Here is an 18,240-nt window from a genome sequence, read left to right as displayed (position 1 = left end):
TAAGCGTAAAACTGAAGACCAAAAAAAAAAAGAAAAGGTTTCACCCCCAGTCTGATTGGTGGTTGCACCAAATCAGAGTGAAACCCGCTCTGATACCACTTGTAAGACCGTGATCGTTCGATAGAGGGGGGGGGGGGGTGAATATCGATTCAAAAACTCGAGTGTAAAAGTACGCAGCGGAAAAGTAAATGAGCACAATTGATTTTACTTCGTTCGGAGCCTGTGACGACTCCTACTCGAAGGCCCGTGGTTCTTGACCACTTTCGTTGGGCAATCACTAGCAATTCGAATGTGATTACAAAAAGAGTACAAGAAATGCTAATGAAACAAAACACAAAGCTATATCGACAGAAAAGAAAACTTAAAGAGCAAGGGCGCGTTGTCAGAGCTTTGTTAGCGTCGCTGGAGCACAGAGCAGCAAAGCAATCTGGGAATTCTGAGAGATGTTCTTAAGAAGCTCCACCCCTGGGGCTTCTTTTATATGCTGCTCCGGGCGCCCTGGTGCGACGTGGCAAGTCCAGTCAGGATGCTCCACGTGGTGAGGCGACGCAGAGGATAAAAATTGCCTCCGGGCGCCTGGATCCCCTCCCGGCGTCCGGACCACCTTTTTCCAGAGATTCCTTCTCCTACAAAACAAGGTTAGTCCGAGGCAAATATACCCTGCAACACAGATTGTTAGCACAATTTATAAAGTATGAATTAACAGAAAAAGTATGACTTAGATTCCGTCTTTCTGAGACCGGAATCTAGTCACGATCTCGACTTAAATATCCGAAATGGATCTAAGCCGGATCGACGCCTAATGTTCCCTTCCTGGGAACGCGTCCTCGCAATCACTCCCCTCCAGTGACTTACCTTACTTACCTGCCAGACGTCCGGTCAGCCCTTCGACCCGTCTGGACTTCTCGCCAGCTATCTGGTCAGCCCGTCGACCTAGCTGGACTTCTTGCCAAGCATCCGGTCAGCCCGTCGACCCCCTTGGACTTCTCGCCAGCTATCCGGTCAGCCCGTCGACCTAGCTGGACTTCTTGCCAGACATCCGGTAAGCCCGTCGACCTGTCTGGACTTCTCCTGCACACTCGATCAAAGTGTCAGACAACAACAAAACTAACTTAACCCATTTGTCATTCATCAAAACCTAGGTTAGACCGTTAGTGCTACCCGCACCAACAAAAACAACTCATTTGTGAAGGCTGAGTTGCCTCTTACAAACTTTGAAAGCTCAAAAACAGATTAGTAAATTATTATAGTGATTATTATTGAACTCCTAGCCTCATGGTACTATTTATAGCATTTTGAAAAAAGTTATTGTTCACTGACGTGGCATTAGAGGCACTAGGATTAATTGGAGGCACCCCAGCTAGATAAAGTTTTATCCACTGTGCAACAGTAGCCAACGGTTCTGCTCAAATAGAGGTGCCTCGATTAACGGAGTTTCCTCGGCTACTGTTCAACTGAGGTGTCTTAGGTCCATCAAAGGCGCCTTGGGTCCCAAAATTGGTAGAAGCGTCTTTGACACTCTATGACATCTCAATGCACTTGAGGCACCTCGAGTCTTCAGCTTTTCATGGTCAACTTCTGTGTTGACCATTTTCTAATTCCCGCTCTCTTGAGTGATGCTCTGATTGTCTAGAGTTGAGCTCACTCGAACCCAACTCAAACAATTTTCTCGAGCAGGCTTCCTCCTCGGCTTCTCGTCCCACGGATGAGCCGTACACTTCCTTCTCGTCCACTGATATACTCTTCCACAGCTCCTCATCCCTCGGATGCACCGAACCCGTTGACTTGCTTTCTGTCTCATCCTTTTTGCTTGCTGCATCATCCGATCGACTTCTTGTGTTCCTGAGCTCCTGCATACTCAGACACAAGGCATCAAATAACATGACCTAACTTAACTTGGTTGATCACATCAAAATTATCCCAAGGCACTTGTCACTGCCACTACAAGAATTTTTGGATTTAACCACACCTAATAGACAATAGTTTTTTAAGAAATTGTTGTCTTTTTTTCCATTTAACAATAGTTTTATTGAAAACTGTTGTTGTTCACCATAATATTTTTTAAATAACAATAGTTTTTCAAAACACTGTTGTCTAATGTGTGTCAAAGACAACGATTTTAAAAAACTATTGTCTTTTAGTGTTGCTTATGTGATAATATACAACAGTTTTATTAAACTGTTGTCTATTAAATGTTGTTAATGTTAGGATCCTTTGTACGGCTAGAGAGGGGGGTGTGAATAGCCGCCCCAAATTCTCGCGTTCTTCCTACAGTTAGGGTTAGTCGCAGCGGAAATACAAGGAAGAAACTAAGGAGAAGAAAACCAAACCTTAACACAAGGATGTAACGAGGTTCGGAGATTAGGGCTCCTACTCCTCGGCGTGTCCGTAAGGTGGACGAGTCCAGTCAATCCGTCGGTGGATGAGTCCCCGGAGAACCGGCTAATACAATATACTCCTTCTGGGTGGAGAAACCTCACCACAATCTTTGCAACAGCAATAAGGAGTACAAGAACAAAGAATAAGCAAGAAATACAGTAAGAATACACAAGCACTCTACCAAACTTGCTTTCTCGTCGACTGGAGTCCGGATGAAGCAGCAGCTTCAAAAACCCTAACAGCAGGGGAAGCTCACGCGAAGCTTTCGGAAGGAACTCAACAGAGCTCTTATCGCAGCCCACAAATCTTCAGCAGAAGAGAAGGAAGAAGGAAGGAGAGTATAAGCACCAAAGCCCCTTTATACCTGTGAAGGAGAAACAGCGAAGAAACTAGCCGTTGCGTCGTAACGGTTAGAACCCTGATCGGTCTGTGGACCGATCAGGCAACATCCTGATCGGTCTGCAGACCGATCAGGAAAGAAGCCTTCGCTTCTGTTCCATCCCTGATCGGTCCATGGACCGATCAGGGAACCTCCTGATCGGTCCGGGGACCGATCAGGATTTGTGCTGATCGGTCCCCAGACCGATCAGCCCCTCTTGCGCCTCGATCCTGTTCGGCTTCTGATCGACTCCTGATCGGTCACCAGACCGATCAGTTAACACACAGTATGCTACTGATGTGTTACTGATCGGTCACCAGACCGATCAGAATATTCTCAGTATCACTGGATCGATCTCCAGATCGATCCAGCTCATGGTTTTCGCCCAAACCAAGTCCAAACCAACATCCGGTCAATCTTGACCTGTTGGTACATTGCGCCTAGCATCCGGTCACTCCCTTGACCTGCTAGGATTCCCCGCTAAGTGTCCGGTCAATCCCTTTGACCCACTTAGACTTTTCTCTCCGTGTCAAGTATCCGGTCACCCTTTGACCTACTTGACCTTCTCAACACCAGATGTCCGATCACCCTTGATCCATCTGGATTTTCCCTTGCCCGGCTTCACTCACCAGGACTTCCCAATTGCCTAACATCCCAGTTAGGACTTTCCCACTGCCTGGCTTCACTTACCAGGACTTTCCACACTGCCTAACATCCCAGTTAGGACTTTCTCACTGCCTGGCTTCACTCACCAGGACTTTTACCTAGCTTCACTCACTAGGGTTTTCACCTGGCTTCACTCACCAGGATTTCCACCACTGCCTGGCTTCACTCACCAGGACTTTTCCCACTGCCTGGCTTCACTCACTAGGACTTTCACTTTCACCTAGCTTCACTCACCAGGATTTCCCGACTGCCTGGCTTCACTCACCAGGACTTTTCCCGTGCCAAACTCCCTGTTTGGACTTTCCCAGTGCCAAGTCTCCATACTTGGACTTTTCCGGTGCCAAGCTCCCTGCTTGGACTTTTCCGTTGCCAAGTCTCCATACTTGGACTATTTCCCGAATCAGGTCAACCAGGTCAACCTTGACCTACGGTTGCACCAACCATCTCCCAACCATCTATTCTTGTCAAACATCAAGAATAGAACTCTCTTTTCGTCAAACATCAACATGCAACTCAACTAGGTCAACCTTGACCTAAGGTTGCACCGACAATCTTCCTAAGTCAAACATCAAAATACAACTCGAGTCAGGTCAACTCGAGTCAGGTCAACCAGGTCAACCTTGACCTAAGGTTGCACCAACAATCTCCCCCTTTTTGATGTTTGACAAAATCCATAATCAAGTTAGGTTAACCCGATAACCTAACTTAGGTTTTCCAATCATCTTCCAATGTCCAATGTTCTTTCCTTGAACATTCTCTGGACATTCTCCCCTTAGGTTAACCCGATAACCTAACTTGGGTTCTCCAATAATTCTCCTCCTTTTTGACACACATCAAAAAGAATTCCAATGTTCTTCCTCGAACATTCCTTGACATTCTTCCCCTAGCTTAGGTTAACCCGATAACCTAACTTGGGTTCTCCAATAATTCTCCAATGAACACTCTCCCCTTTTTGACACACATTAAAAAGAAAAAGAGGGTATCAAGGTCAAGAGTTTCTTCCTAATAAAAGTCCCATACCTTTCATTGAAACTCTTAATTTCCCCCTTGATACTAAACTCAACAATCAACTTAGTGATAATCCCATATCGCTAATCCTCAAAAGTCTTAAGGAGTAAAAACTCCCCCTAAAAGTCAACTCCCCCTTGACAATTAGGTAAAACTCCCCCTAAAGGTCAACTCCCCCTTGACCATTGCACCAACAATGTCTTTGTGAGTTCCAAACCTTTAGAAATCCACAAAAACACCATTTCCATAACTGAAATTTCAGACAACAGCTGAAAATCAATAACTGGCACGCTCTGATCGGTCCCCAGACCGATCAGAAACCCCATGGATCGGTCCCCAGACCGATCAGGCCTTCACCAGATCGCACCAAGCTCTCTGGTTCTTACTGGATCGGTCTGCAGACCGATCCATGCTTCACTGGATCGGTCCACAGATCGATCAGGACTTACCTGGATCGGTCCCCAGACCGATCCAGACTCTGATAGGCAGATTTCTGAAATTTCCTTCCCGAAATTCAGAAACTCCTAGAAAATTCCAGAAAATTCGAAAAATTGTGAAATTTTGAGGATACATTCCTCATAACATATACTATCATGGAAAAATAGTTTTCTATGAAAATAACTTCCATTTTTCAATCTTGATACAAAGTTCTAAAACTTTGAAATAGTTCAAGTTTAACTCAACTTTGTATCACAATGTTCAATGATGAATGCTATCACTAGGAAAGCTTCATCAAGGTTTTCAAATCAATTTTAAAATGATTTTAAACCTTTTAATTTAGGACCATAATCTTAGGGCTAAATGTACATGACTTGTACACAAGCTTTCCCTATGATCCTCCATTTCTTGAATTAGGCTCATCTAGGTACAAAAACTATGCACCTTGATCCTAACTCATGATCCTAATATCTCACATACATCTAAAGTGTATCAAACACATCCAAGTCAATGTTGATGTGAGATATGGGTTTAGGTATCTTAGACTAAGGTCTCATGCATTTTCTAAACACAAATTTGATCTCAATATCAAAATGTGTTTTTCATCCTTAAATCAATTTCATTGATTATTAATGCAAGAGATGATGACATGGCATAAAATGATATCATAAGTAAAAACATGTGCCAATGTCATGATGTCATGGCATAAAGTTTGAAAACTTAAATAAACATGACATATAGATAACCTAAGCATTATCATGACATTTCAAATGATAATAAAATAAATATGATGTCATGGCATGGCATATGGCAACCAATCATGGCAAGTTAGCACAAATAAAATACCTAAATTCCCTATCTAAGTATCCTTAGCCTTGGCTAACTTAAAATCTAACCCTAGATTGCCCATATATCCCTAAGAGAAAACCAAAATCCCAATTATGGTATTTCTCTAGGTTTTCTTAAATTGTGCCAAATAAGATTAAAATCGATATTTTCAAATATGGCACAATTTACTCTTCAAGGAGTAAACGATAATTCCTTTTCATTTTCAAAGGTTCACAAAACCTTGAAAATGCTCCTTGAGTGTCAATTTCCTCAAAGTTGGGTTAACTACCCTTCTTATTGGAGTTGACACTCTCTAACCCATTTATGGGGTAGAGAAGATGCTCCTAGGAACCCAATATCTATGTGAGCTCATTGGGTTCACTAAATATTCACTAGGGATGACTTCCCTAGCAACCCTCCTAATGACCCTCTTAGGCTTTGAAGCCTTGGTCATTTGGGACTCATCAAGATCAACTCTAGGGGTGACTCCCCTTGTGACCTTGGTGGTGGTCTTCCTAGCCCTAGGTTTTGTTCCATAATCGAATGGAACACTATGATAAGTGGGCTTGACCACTTGGGACTTAGGTTTGTGACCCAAACCTTTCTTGTCCTTGGACTTGGGTTTTTGACTCTTAAACCCTAGAGATGACTTCTCCATGTTTTTAAGAGCCTTTTCTAAATTATCAAGTCTCGACCTCAAGACTTGATTTTCCCTCTCTAATACCTCAAGTGTTAATTTGTCACTCTTCCTTGAGGTATTCCTAGGCATATGTCTAGTTGATTTAGGATTCCTACCTAGGTTATCCTTAGCCTTAGATGGGTTGATCCTAGGGTTAGCCTTTCTAGAATTATCCTTATCTAGGCTCACATGTTTAGCTCCTAAGCACATGTATTGATTCCTAAGGTTATCATGCTTGTTATTATCGACAAGTGCAATAAAATTCCTAGCATGCATTTTATTAGAATTGCAAAAATGAACCTTAGAGGTTACCTTAGGGTTTGCCTTAGCTCCCCCTATCGATGTGCCCGGTCTCTTGCCCTTGTGAGGTTGCCTCCCCCTCGGACAATGGCTCCTATAGTGTCCCCTTTGCTTGCATTGGAAGCACACGATGTGCTCCTTGCCCTTGCGTTTCGGGACTCCGGCTTCCTTGACCTTTGGCGCCGGTGGAGTCTTCTTAGTCTTCTTTGGACATTTACTCTTGTAATGTCCAAATTCCCTACACTCAAAACACATTATATGCAATTTACTTGAACTTAAAGTGTTTGAGTTACCTAGGGTTGAGGATGGATGGATGCTCTCTTCTTCATCCCTCCCGGAGGTAGAAGCTTCTTCTTCGTGCTCCGATCTTGAAGAAGAACTCACCTCCTCTTCTTCTTTAGATGTTGAGTAGCCCTCAACTTCTAATTCCTCACCTCCACGATGTGAGCTACTTGGCTCACTTGACTCCTCTTCATGGCTTGAAGTGGAGTTCCCCTCATGGAACTTAGCCAAGTTGTTCCACAACTCCTTGGCATTGTTGTATCCACCTATCCTACACAAAACATCATTAGGTAAAGAAAATTCAAAAATCTTCAATACCTCATCGTTGACTAGGGATTGGTGGACTTGTTCCTTGGTCCACTCCTTCTTCTCTAGGGTTTCTCCTTTCTTGTCCGTCGGAGGCTCGAAACCTAATTGGACACAACTCCAATTCTCAAGATTAGTCATAAGAAAATATTTCATTCTTACCTTCCAAAACGCGAAGTCGTCGCGATCGTAGAAGGGTGGAATGGTGATGTCGTCTCCGAGTTGATCCATCTCTAGCTTGTGCTCCCTCGGGTGTTAATCCAGCGAAGAGCGACCTCGCTCTGATACCACTTGTTAGGATCCTTTGTACGGCTAGAGAGGGGGGTGTGAATAGCCGCCCCAAATTCTCGCGTTCTTCCTACAGTTAGGGTTAGTCGCAGCGGAAATACAAGGAAGAAACTGAGAAGAAAACCAAACCTTAACACAAGGATGTAACGAGGTTCGGAGATTAGGGCTCCTACTCCTCGGCGTGTCCGTAAGGTGGACGAGTCCAGTCAATCCGTCGGTGGATGAGTCCCCGGAGAACCGGCTAATACAATATACTCCTTCTGGGTGGAGAAACCTCACCACAATCTTTGCAACAGCAATAAGGAGTACAAGAACAAAGAATAAGCAAGAAATACAGTAAGAATACACAAGCACTCTACCAAACTTGCTTTCTCGTCGACTGGAGTCCGGATGAAGCAGCAGCTTCAAAAACCCTAACAGCAGCAGCTGTTCCAGTCGGGGAAGCTCACGCGAAGCTTTCGGAAGGAACTCAACAGAGCTCTTATCGCAGCCCACAAATCTTCAGCAGAAGAGAAGGAAGAAGGAAGGAGAGAGTATACAGCAGCAGCCCTCGACCCCTTTATACCTGCGAAGAAGAAACAGCGAAACAGCGAAGAAACTAGCCGTTGCGTCGCAACGGTTAGAACCCTGATCGGTCTGTGGACCGATCAGGCAACATCCTGATCGGTCTGCAGACCGATCGGCTTCTGTTCCGTCCCATCCTCGATCGGTCCATGGACCGATCAGAACCTCTGATCGGTCCGGGACCGATCAGGAGGTTCCCCCCCCGACCGATCAGCCCCTCTTGCGCCTCGATCATGTTCGGCTTCGATCGACTCGATCGGTCACGACCGATCAGTTAACACGATATGCTATCGATCGATCACCGCACCGATCGAAATATTCGATATCACCGGATCGATCTCGGATCGATCCACTCATGGTTTTCGCCCAAACCAAGTCCAAACCAACATCCGGTCAATCTTGACCTGTTGGTACATTGCGCCTAGCATCCGGTCACTCCCTTGACCTGCTAGGATTCCCCGCTAAGTGTCCGGTCAATCCCTTTGACCCACTTAGACTTTTCTCTCCGTGTCAAGTATCCGGTCACCCTTTGACCTACTTGACCTTCTCAACACCAGATGTCCGATCACCCTTGATCCATCTGGATTTTCCCTTGCCCGGCTTCACTCACCAGGACTTCCCAATTGCCTAACATCCCAGTTAGGACTTTCCCACTGCCTGGCTTCACTTACCAGGACTTTCCACACTGCCTAACATCCCAGTTAGGACTTTCTCACTGCCTGGCTTCACTCACCAGGACTTTTACCTAGCTTCACTCACTAGGGTTTTCACCTGGCTTCACTCACCAGGATTTCCACCACTGCCTGGCTTCACTCACCAGGACTTTTCCCACTGCCTGGCTTCACTCACCAGGACTTTCACTTTCACCTAGCTTCACTCACCAGGATTTCCCGACTGCCTGGCTTCACTCACCAGGACTTTTCCCGTGCCAAACTCCCTGTTTGGACTTTCCCAGTGCCAAGTCTCCATACTTGGACTTTTCCGGTGCCAAGCTCCCTGCTTGGACTTTTCCGTTGCCAAGTCTCCATACTTGGACTATTTCCCGAATCAGGTCAACCAGGTCAACCTTGACCTACGGTTGCACCAACCATCTCCCAACCATCTATTCTTGTCAAACATCAAGAATAGAACTCTCTTTTCGTCAAACATCAACATGCAACTCAACTAGGTCAACCTTGACCTAAGGTTGCACCGACAATCTTCCTAAGTCAAACATCAAAATACAACTCGAGTCAGGTCAACTCGAGTCAGGTCAACCAGGTCAACCTTGACCTAAGGTTGCACCAACAGTTAAATCCTAAAAACACAACAATTTTTTTAACTTCATGAAAAAAAACTCTCTCCCTAAACCCTTCTTCGCACGGCACAGTTGCAGGCCTCTCACGGCTCGCGTTTCCTCTTCTCACGCGGCTAGGGCATGCGACCATCTTCCCCCTTTCTTCCTTTACTTCTCCGGCCGGCGGCTTCTCTTCCCTTGCCGCCGGCCGGACAGCATTCCTCTTCTTCCTCCTCTGCGATTTGATCCAATCGGCGACGGGCGGCGCATTTCCGACGATTGCAAGTGACAGCAACCATCTCCGATCGAGCTCAGCTCGCTGAGGGAGTTCTCCCGGTGAGTCTTCTTCTTTTCGTCTTCCGATTACTCTACTGGAGGGAGTTTCCCCATTAGGGTTCAGAGGAGGAGGGATCGGAGAGAGCTTCGATCGACGGCGGCAGCCCATTCACTTCATCAGCAGCACTTGAGGGTGTTTCTCCGACGCTACTGATCCCATCTCTATCTGCATATCTCTGCCATCTTCAGCATTTCAGCCCTACGCCGAAGGGAGTGTCCAAGGCGCACGGTTTCATTCCACTCATCACAGCACTTGATGGAGTTTCACTGGTGTATTTGGTTCCATTATTCCGTTCATCTCAGCACTTGATGGAGTTTCACTAGTGTTGTTAGTTCCATTCCGTTCATCAATAGTTGTTCCAGAAGATACAGAGATCAGCCATCATTGATTGCCGAAGCTGAGTATTCTACCGAAAATGTTGTTGTCTGCTGGTGAAGGAGTTTCTGATCAAGGCTTCCGTGTGACGGCAGGAGTAGTTGTGTGGTGAATGATCGTAACAGAAGAGAAGAAGTGGTTGGGTAATTAGGATTTATCTTTGTTTGTTTGTTTGAATTGTTAAGATGTAATTCACTTTATGTTGATTCTTACAGTCATGTTCTTATGTTCTTTAGATTGTTATATTACATTTTGTTTAGTTGCATTTACTTAGATGTTGTCTTTATTTTCCTGCATTTACTCGTTGTGTTCTTCTGTTAGATCTATTGATGATTAAACGTGAGTTGTAGAGTGACAATGCAATGCATGTTTGTCATTGATAGTTAACTAGGAGCTAGTTTCATGTTCGCATTTATTTCTGTTCATGGTGAAGTCTACATTATAGAGTGACACTGCATTGTGGGTTTATCATTGTTGCTGGTTAGTTAGGATTTCCTTTATTGCATTAGGTTTAGAAAATTCTAAAACAAAACCCCATCCATTCTTAACTTACATTTGCAATATTTGCATCTCGATTCATTCGATTATGTTCACTTTGTATTCAACATGAAGCTAAAAGGTGTTTTGCACATATTAAAGACTCTTTGGTAGTTTTTTTAGTTTCAATCTACTGCTCTTTTTAGCATCTTTATCCTGCTATAATGTTATTCTTTAAGATTATGTTGCATTGATTTCTAAAAGTTGCATGACATCTCTCTACTCTGTCTTCAAAACTAACGATTTATGTTGTTTCAGGTAATTATTGCAGCCATTCCTACTATAGTTGGTGAAAACCTTAACGTGTTCATGACTTTAAAATAGTATATTCCAGATTTTCTTAAAGTAAGGACACAAATTTAATGAGAAATATACTTTATAAGATGTTAACATCTAAATTGGTATCCTATGCATTAGCTTGATGATATAATAGATCTTGAGATTCCAAGAGGAAGAAATAGACTTGTTTTTTTAAATGGTGAAACTTAAATTAAAGATTAGAAAGTCAACTGATGTAACATGCCACTCCACTTCTCTTTTTATGATTTAGCTAATGATAAATGTAAACTTAAAGTATTAATCCAAAGCCTATGGTAACTTTCTGGATTCATTTTTATTTAAGACATTCTTTCCTTTAATAGTCCCCTTTAGAATTTAATGTATGACTTACTCCTTAGCATCATATGGAATGTGTGGGAACATTTGCATTAGATTGTATCTTTTAGAATTAATGCTGCTTGATCACTAGGAAAAATAATGTTTGCATGGTTTATAATAGAAGTTTTGTATGCAGTGACATAGAATGAAAATTCTGCTTAATAAGAAATTTAACAGCCACCATATTGTTTCAAGAGGTTACCATTTATGTTACATAGATAACGCTTTTTGAACTTCTGTTAGATGACTATATCAAATGATTTTTATGGTTATGTAACATTTATGCAGTGCAATTAGAATCACGAATACAGTTTAGTTTCTAATTTGTAATATATATCTTTATTCGAATAGGTGTCCTCAAGAGTATTGGAAAGAATGCCGACAAGCTAAAAAAATGGAGAGACTTTAACAAATTAAGGAGTACTAGGAGCTGCAATCCCTCCTCTTCACCGACATTTAAGTAGAAAATTTCGTGTTATATTGTTCTACCTTTGTTTTAATAGTGTTATTATTTTGTTGATTGCTTATGAAATTTTGTTGGTTGCTTATGAAATTTCTTCAGAATGTTATAGATATTATTTTTGAATGTTAGAAAATTGTATATTAAATTTTATTTTGAAATTTAGTATTTTGAATGATTTATAATATTAGAAAATTGTGTATTAATTTTTTTTTTAATTTTTATCTAAAAAAGACAACGATTTTTCACCGTTGTCGTAGATAGTTTAAAACTATTGTTGAAGACCCTGTTATTAAAGGTAGACGCTCAAAGACAACGGTGAAAAACTGTTGTTTTTGAAGGAAAAGACAACAGTTTTTCACCGTTGTAAAAATGTTGTCTTGGCTTTCAAAGACAACGCTTAAAAACTGTTGTCTTTGGGTGCCCCTTTTAACAACACGACATTTAACAACAGTTCTAAAGGGGCTATGACAACGGTGAAAAATCTCGTGTTATATTGTTCTATCTTTGTTTTAATAGTGTTATCATTTTGTTGATTGCTTATGAAATTTTGTTGGTTGCTTATGAAATTTCTTCAGAATGTTATAGATATTATTTTTGAATGTTAGAAAATTGTATATTAAATTTTATTTTGAAATTTAGTATTTTGAATGATTTATAATATTAGAAAATTGTGTATTAATTTTTTTTAAAATTTTTATCTAAAAAAGACAACGGTTTTTCACCGTTGTCGTAGATAGTTTAAAACTGTTATTGAAGACTCTGTTATTAAAGGTAGACGCTCAAAGACAACGGTGAAAAACTGTTGTCTTTGAAGGAAAAGACAACAGTTTTTCACTATTGTAAAAATGTTGTCTTTGCCTTCAAAGATAACGGTTAAAAACTGTTGTCTTTGGGTACCCCTTTTAACAACACGGCATTTAACAACAGTTCTAAAGGAGCTACGACAACGGTGAAAAACCGTTGTTGTTAGGCTTTTTTTCTTGTAGTGCGAGGCACCCGTGATTCGATTCCCAGTTATAGCGCATTTGTCTGGATTTTTCCTTCAAATAGGACGTACAACCACGGGATGCTGGGCTTCTGGGCAACTACAAGAACTTTCCAATTTACCCTATCGATCAATGAAAAACTTTTATAGAGTCGAATATATAAGTTCGGTATTATCTAGTTCATCATATTTATTTTCTTGTGAAAGTGATAAAGATTTTTGGGTACGGAACTTTTCTTCAAAGACTGACATTCGACGGCAAAAAGTGTTGTGATGTTAGCTGAGATAAACCGGAAGAGCACAGAGCTAGAAAAGGCTGCTCAGCAGATCGCTAGTAGAAAATCCTTAAGCGAATGCAATCCGCATCGACGACAGCGATGAGGGCTAGATCCTAAAGCATAATTGTTAGTTTAATGGAGTAAGGATTCATATTTTTAAGAAATCTAGTTTGATGAAATGACGTCAAATAAAATAGTGATTACCTTACGTGCTAACAAAAGGAATATTGGAGAAGAACTCAAGAAGAAAGAATGTCAGAAAATATAAGGGAAACATAATCCGAGAAAAGAAAACTTTGTTAATTAAAACGGAACTCATTCCTCTTTCATTAACCGTATTTTCTTATCTAGTAAATCTGATGAATTTTCTTTGTTTTTTTTCATTCTCTTTTCTTGAGTTCTCCTTCAATCTCGTCTTTCGTTAACTCTCAGGATAATCGTTATTCTATCCAATGTTATGAAAGAAACACAAATCCGCCTAGAGGATGATTCGGTTGAATGGTGAGGGAAAATCGTCGGAGTGGACGCTCAACGTCTTTTGCTCACATTTTTCACATACGACAGTCAAAATTTTTTTGTCTGAAAATCTCACTATAACAACGTAGCGACAGAAATCCACCCTGAAATAAAGAATAATGACGTTGAGACATTCTCCTAGATTTCTTCTTGTAGCATGATGATTCCTACAACAAGTAGCAAACATCAAGGAGCTCGTTGAGATTCCCAGCGAAGTTACTCTAATGCCTAAGTCTGCAGCATAATGTTTTGATAATAGAGGAAAAAGATAAATACAAGAAGTAGGGTGGTTATAGAGAGTGAGAGAGAGCCCCCTCCTATCATCACCTTATGCAGGGAGAAAAGACCCATTAATACTGCTTTAATACCGTCACATGCACGGCTCAAGGCATAGGTCATTAAGACCTATGGATAGGGTCCTAATATTATTGGGGTCTATTGATAAATAATTAAATAAAGATATTAAAAAAAATAAATTGGGTCATTAATATTAATTAATGATAGTATACACATCTTATTAATTAATTCATTATTCCTATTTACACATTAAATTAACCAAGATTTTATTTTATTTAATCTTATTTCCTCATAATTACACTTAGCCAATATTTTTATTCTATTTAATTATATATCTTATAAAACTAATAAACTCTTTCTTTCTCAATATCTCTAAAAAAAATCCTAACTGTTTTTCCCAATATTTCGTACTTATTTCTTTTCTTCTTATTAATTTTGTATGTTAATATTACTTTTTTCTTTTCTCATTGATAATTTTGTACGCTTATGCTCTCTCGCCGGTGATACTATCAGAGAACACCCTTCTCCTCCCTTGCTGATAATATTTCTTTCTGACTCTTTCTTTTTCTTTCTCGATAATAACATGAATCAAAGATTTTTTTTTTTTATCTATACAACTTAAAGTAAAATGCTTTATAAAAAAATTTAAAATTAAAATTAATAAAGCTTTATTTACGTTCAATGTCTCAAAAAGATTAAATAATTTAACTGTGTTAAAAGAATCTAAATATTAGCAAAAAAAATTAAAATTTTATATAAAAATAATATTTTATTTTTTAAAAATAAATCAGTTTGTTTTTAAACCGATCATTCTCAATTCCAAATCCAAATGAAAAAAAACTTAATGAAAAAAATTTCAAATATATTAAAGGATTCTTTAAATTTATTTTTATCTAGGACCTCGGGAAATTTTGAGACGGCCTGGCCGCATGTTGTGAGCTCGAGAGGTTTGGAGGTCGACAACTCGATGACTTGGAAAGTCGGTTTAGCTCGACGAGTCAGAGTTTGTTGAGACGTCACGTGTAGGCTATATTGATCGAGTCCTGAAGCACGCTACATGATTCTTATATTTACCGAATTTTGACCTTATCATATGGCTTTCCTATTCATCAGGTCAAAGACTAGTCACGTCAACCTTACTTACCTCTAAATCACATCTCTAACTGATATGACAGATAACCACAACAATTATATGAGAGTGCTCCCAACACTGCACATCTGATTTTATCATTCAACGTACTGAACCAAATTATAGATAGCTTCCGTTTTCCTTAATCAATCAAACTGTTCCAAAAACAGTGTGTGCATGTAATGAGAGAGCACCGGAAGTTAGAATTAATGGGAATAAGAAAATTTGATTTGATTTGATTTTCTTCTGTTGAAGTTTTGATGTTTCAGCTTCTTTCCTTTATTGTCATGCTGGTCCTCCTCGCTTTTATAACTAATTGTTTCAATATTATTTTTAACACGTATAGCACATGGAGCTTTTGTGATCCAGTTGCATTTACTACGAGCTACACCCATCCCTGCAACTCTGTTCAGCTCCACTATCCTTGTCAATTTTTGTCACCGGAATCACTGCTCTTCCCCCACAAAACACAGTAGAGTCCCACAATGATTATGATGGCTCCGATCAAACTGCACGAACAACGACATTAATTAATTTATTTAAACTCTAGAATTATATTTCTAGTTTTCAGAAGCCATGGCAAACGGCAATGAATGATTCAGCATGGTTAATTCATTACCTGCCAATATGGAGCCGTTCGGCGAAGACGAAGGCCGAGACTAGCCCCACTATCACCAATAGCAACGGTGAGAATGTTGCTGCGAACACCGGACCCTTCTCGCTAACGCAGTATGTTTGCAAGTAGTACGTGAGGCAAGATATCACAATCCCCTGCCGCCGCACATTGATTAATTATATATATCATACTGTTCAGGAAATTAAAGTTCTAATTAACTGTGAAATTAAGTCGAATCGAAGAAGATGCATACGCAGTAGATAATTGCTAGAAGCTGTATGTTCCAGTCCAACCTCCACGACGAAGCATCCCTTTCGAAGACGAGAGCAATTGTAGAGGACTGCACCAAGGCAAAGAAGCACATCAAGGTGTTCATCGACAGTCTCGCTGGGTAGATTCCCGAAACAACTGCCTGTAATTAATTCAACATGATGGAATTATTTGTCTTAATAATTTTATTTGTCTTAGTAATTGATTAACCTGAAGAATGAGCCATGCACTGAAGGCCACAAAGCTGGTCAGTATGAGACCGGTCCCTTTAAGCCAATCTCCTTCTTTCCTAGCTATTGGGCCTCTGCCATGCACGTCGCCGAGCAAGGGTCTTCTGACAAAGCCCTCCATTAGATGGCCCTTCCAAAAGGTGAATACCAGGACACCTCCGACGCATAAGATGGTACCCACAAGCCTGGCCCTTCCTTTGGCACTCCTGATGCTGACCTTTTCCATCCTGCTGGCTCAGGGTTATGTGATTAGTTAGTTAATTAGTTCTTGTAATTCTGAATTAATCGAAAACCGAACCTCAACATGACAGCCATGAGAAAGGTGAAAGCAGGGATGGCACTGCTCAGGGCACTGGCGACGGTGGGAGAAGCATAACCCAGACCGACATAGAACACATTTTGATGCACAGTTATCCCGAAGAAAGCGAGGGTGAAAATCTTCGCCAGAGCAGGACATGGCAAGGAGGAGGGCCTTTGGTTCCTGCAGCAATTATTAAATTAACGAGTATGCTAGTTTGTTCTCTGTTTTATTAATAATTTATTGTATTAAATTTTTTATCAGATTTATTATTACTTGTTAGTTTTGAATTAGATTTTTCTTTACTAGAAAGTGTTGTATTATATTTTTAAAATTAAAATGTTGTAGTACTATACATTCCTATGTTGTTAGAAATGTTTTGATATTTATCTTTATTTTTTACTTGGATATTTAATTTTAGTTTTGTGTTGGATTATTACTTATTAGTGTCCGAGATGTTGTGGTATTATACTTGTGTTTGGATATTTACATTCAAATGTTATTTTGTGTTATGTTTGTTTAATTATGAATGTATTATTTTGTTTGAAAAATATCGTATGTAATGATTTTAGTTGATATGACATATAAATAAAGATGAACGCAGAAATAGATTTAGAATGTCAAAATTTTCAATATTTAGCTACAGATATCTAATTTTTTGTCGTTAATTAATGATAAAAAATTAAATTCCATTGCAAATCTTGGCAACAAGAATGTCTAAAATCATAATATATTACGACCAACTATTAAATTTCCGCCGCTAATTAAAGACAGACAGAATTTTAATATTCAGTTGCTATTTAGAGATGGAAAAATAAACTTCCGTCTCTAAGAAGTTAAATATTTCGTGGCTAATCTTGGCACCTGAATACCTGAAATCACCATATATTACAATCAAATATTAAAAAGTCATCTCTAGTTAACGACGGATCATTAAAAAACTGACGCTGGTTAGAAATAGAATATTAAAATTCGTCTCTAATTAGTGAAGAATATTAAAATTCCTTCTCCGATTAGAGATAGAATTTTAATATTTCATCGTTAATTTTGGCACAAGAATACTTGAAATTGCCATATTTTAAGACCGACTATTAAAAATTCGTCACTAGTTAGTGATGACATTTAATATTCCGTCACTAATGTCAATTAACATTGTTTACATATATAGCGAAGGTTCTAATATTCCGTTTCTAATTTTAGAGACGGAATTTATGTTCCGTAGTTAATTAACGACAGAAGTTAAAATTACATCTCTAAATATAGGCAGCGATAAAATTCATATTGACGTAATTTTTCCGTCTGTATTCAGTCGCTAACCTCGTCTAGTAACAGAAAAACTCATCTGTAATGCTGTTTTTTTTTAGTAAGCTCTAACATACCTTTCGAGCACAAACGCGAGAGGAGCAAAGACTAGCAGAGCGATCAGATGCCTGTACACTGTCAAGACAAGGACACTGAGCCCCTGCTCCAGTGCGAGCTTGCAAAGGGTAGTGGAGCCTGCGTAAGTCGATTGGACGATGACCATGGCGACGTAGGGAGCGCTAGCTTTGACGTTGCCCATCGCCATATATATATGCATCCAAAATGCTAATCGAATTGGTGCCTTTTATAACTAGGAAGCAGCTGGATAGCGATCGAGTGTTTGCCACCCATCGCCCATGCATATTGGTGGACTTCACACTCATCTCAAAACTAATATAATGCGATCTTACTTTATTGTCGCTGAAAGCAATGGGATACATCGAAATCAAACTTAAAGTTGCATCAATTCAAACTAATTATTGGAATTGAAACAATTAATGGCAAATCAAAATGGGAGACCATAGTGGATGAGTCACCGATGAGTGGGATGAGCGGTT

At 40.2% G+C, this 18,240-nt stretch overlaps 1 protein-coding gene across 1 annotated transcript; it reads right to left on the bottom strand.

The window, feature by feature from the left end:
* Positions 1-15,105: 15,105 nt before the first annotated feature.
* Positions 15,106-17,939, bottom strand: LOC122044356 (WAT1-related protein At5g64700-like). Its single transcript, XM_042604856.1, has 6 exons — positions 17,761-17,939; positions 16,382-16,564; positions 16,064-16,310; positions 15,837-15,995; positions 15,587-15,738; positions 15,106-15,476 (listed from the first exon to the last, which is right to left on the bottom strand). The coding sequence occupies exons 1-6, from the start codon at positions 17,904-17,906 to the stop codon at positions 15,395-15,397; spliced, it is 969 nt and encodes a 322-aa protein (XP_042460790.1). The 5' UTR covers positions 17,907-17,939; the 3' UTR covers positions 15,106-15,394.
* Between the last annotated feature and the right edge of the window lie 301 nt (positions 17,940-18,240).

The sequence above is a fragment of the Zingiber officinale genome, chromosome 2A (assembly GCF_018446385.1).
Source record: "Zingiber officinale cultivar Zhangliang chromosome 2A, Zo_v1.1, whole genome shotgun sequence".
Lineage (NCBI taxonomy): Eukaryota > Viridiplantae > Streptophyta > Magnoliopsida > Zingiberales > Zingiberaceae > Zingiber > Zingiber officinale.
Note: the sequence above shows the minus strand (reverse complement) of the source record. Positions and strands in the feature narration are given on the sequence as shown.

Coding starts and splice junctions, on each gene's coding strand:
- LOC122044356 (XM_042604856.1), bottom strand. CDS start 17,906: ATGGTCATCGTCCAATCGACTTACGCAGGCTCCACTACCCTTTGCAAG. Junction 16,565..17,760: donor CTCGCGTTTGTGCTCGAAAG/GTATGTTAGAGC, acceptor TAATTGCTGCAG/GAACCAAAGGCCCTCCTCCT. Junction 15,996..16,063: donor GTGCATGGCTCATTCTTCAG/GTTAATCAATTA, acceptor AATTAATTACAG/GCAGTTGTTTCGGGAATCTA.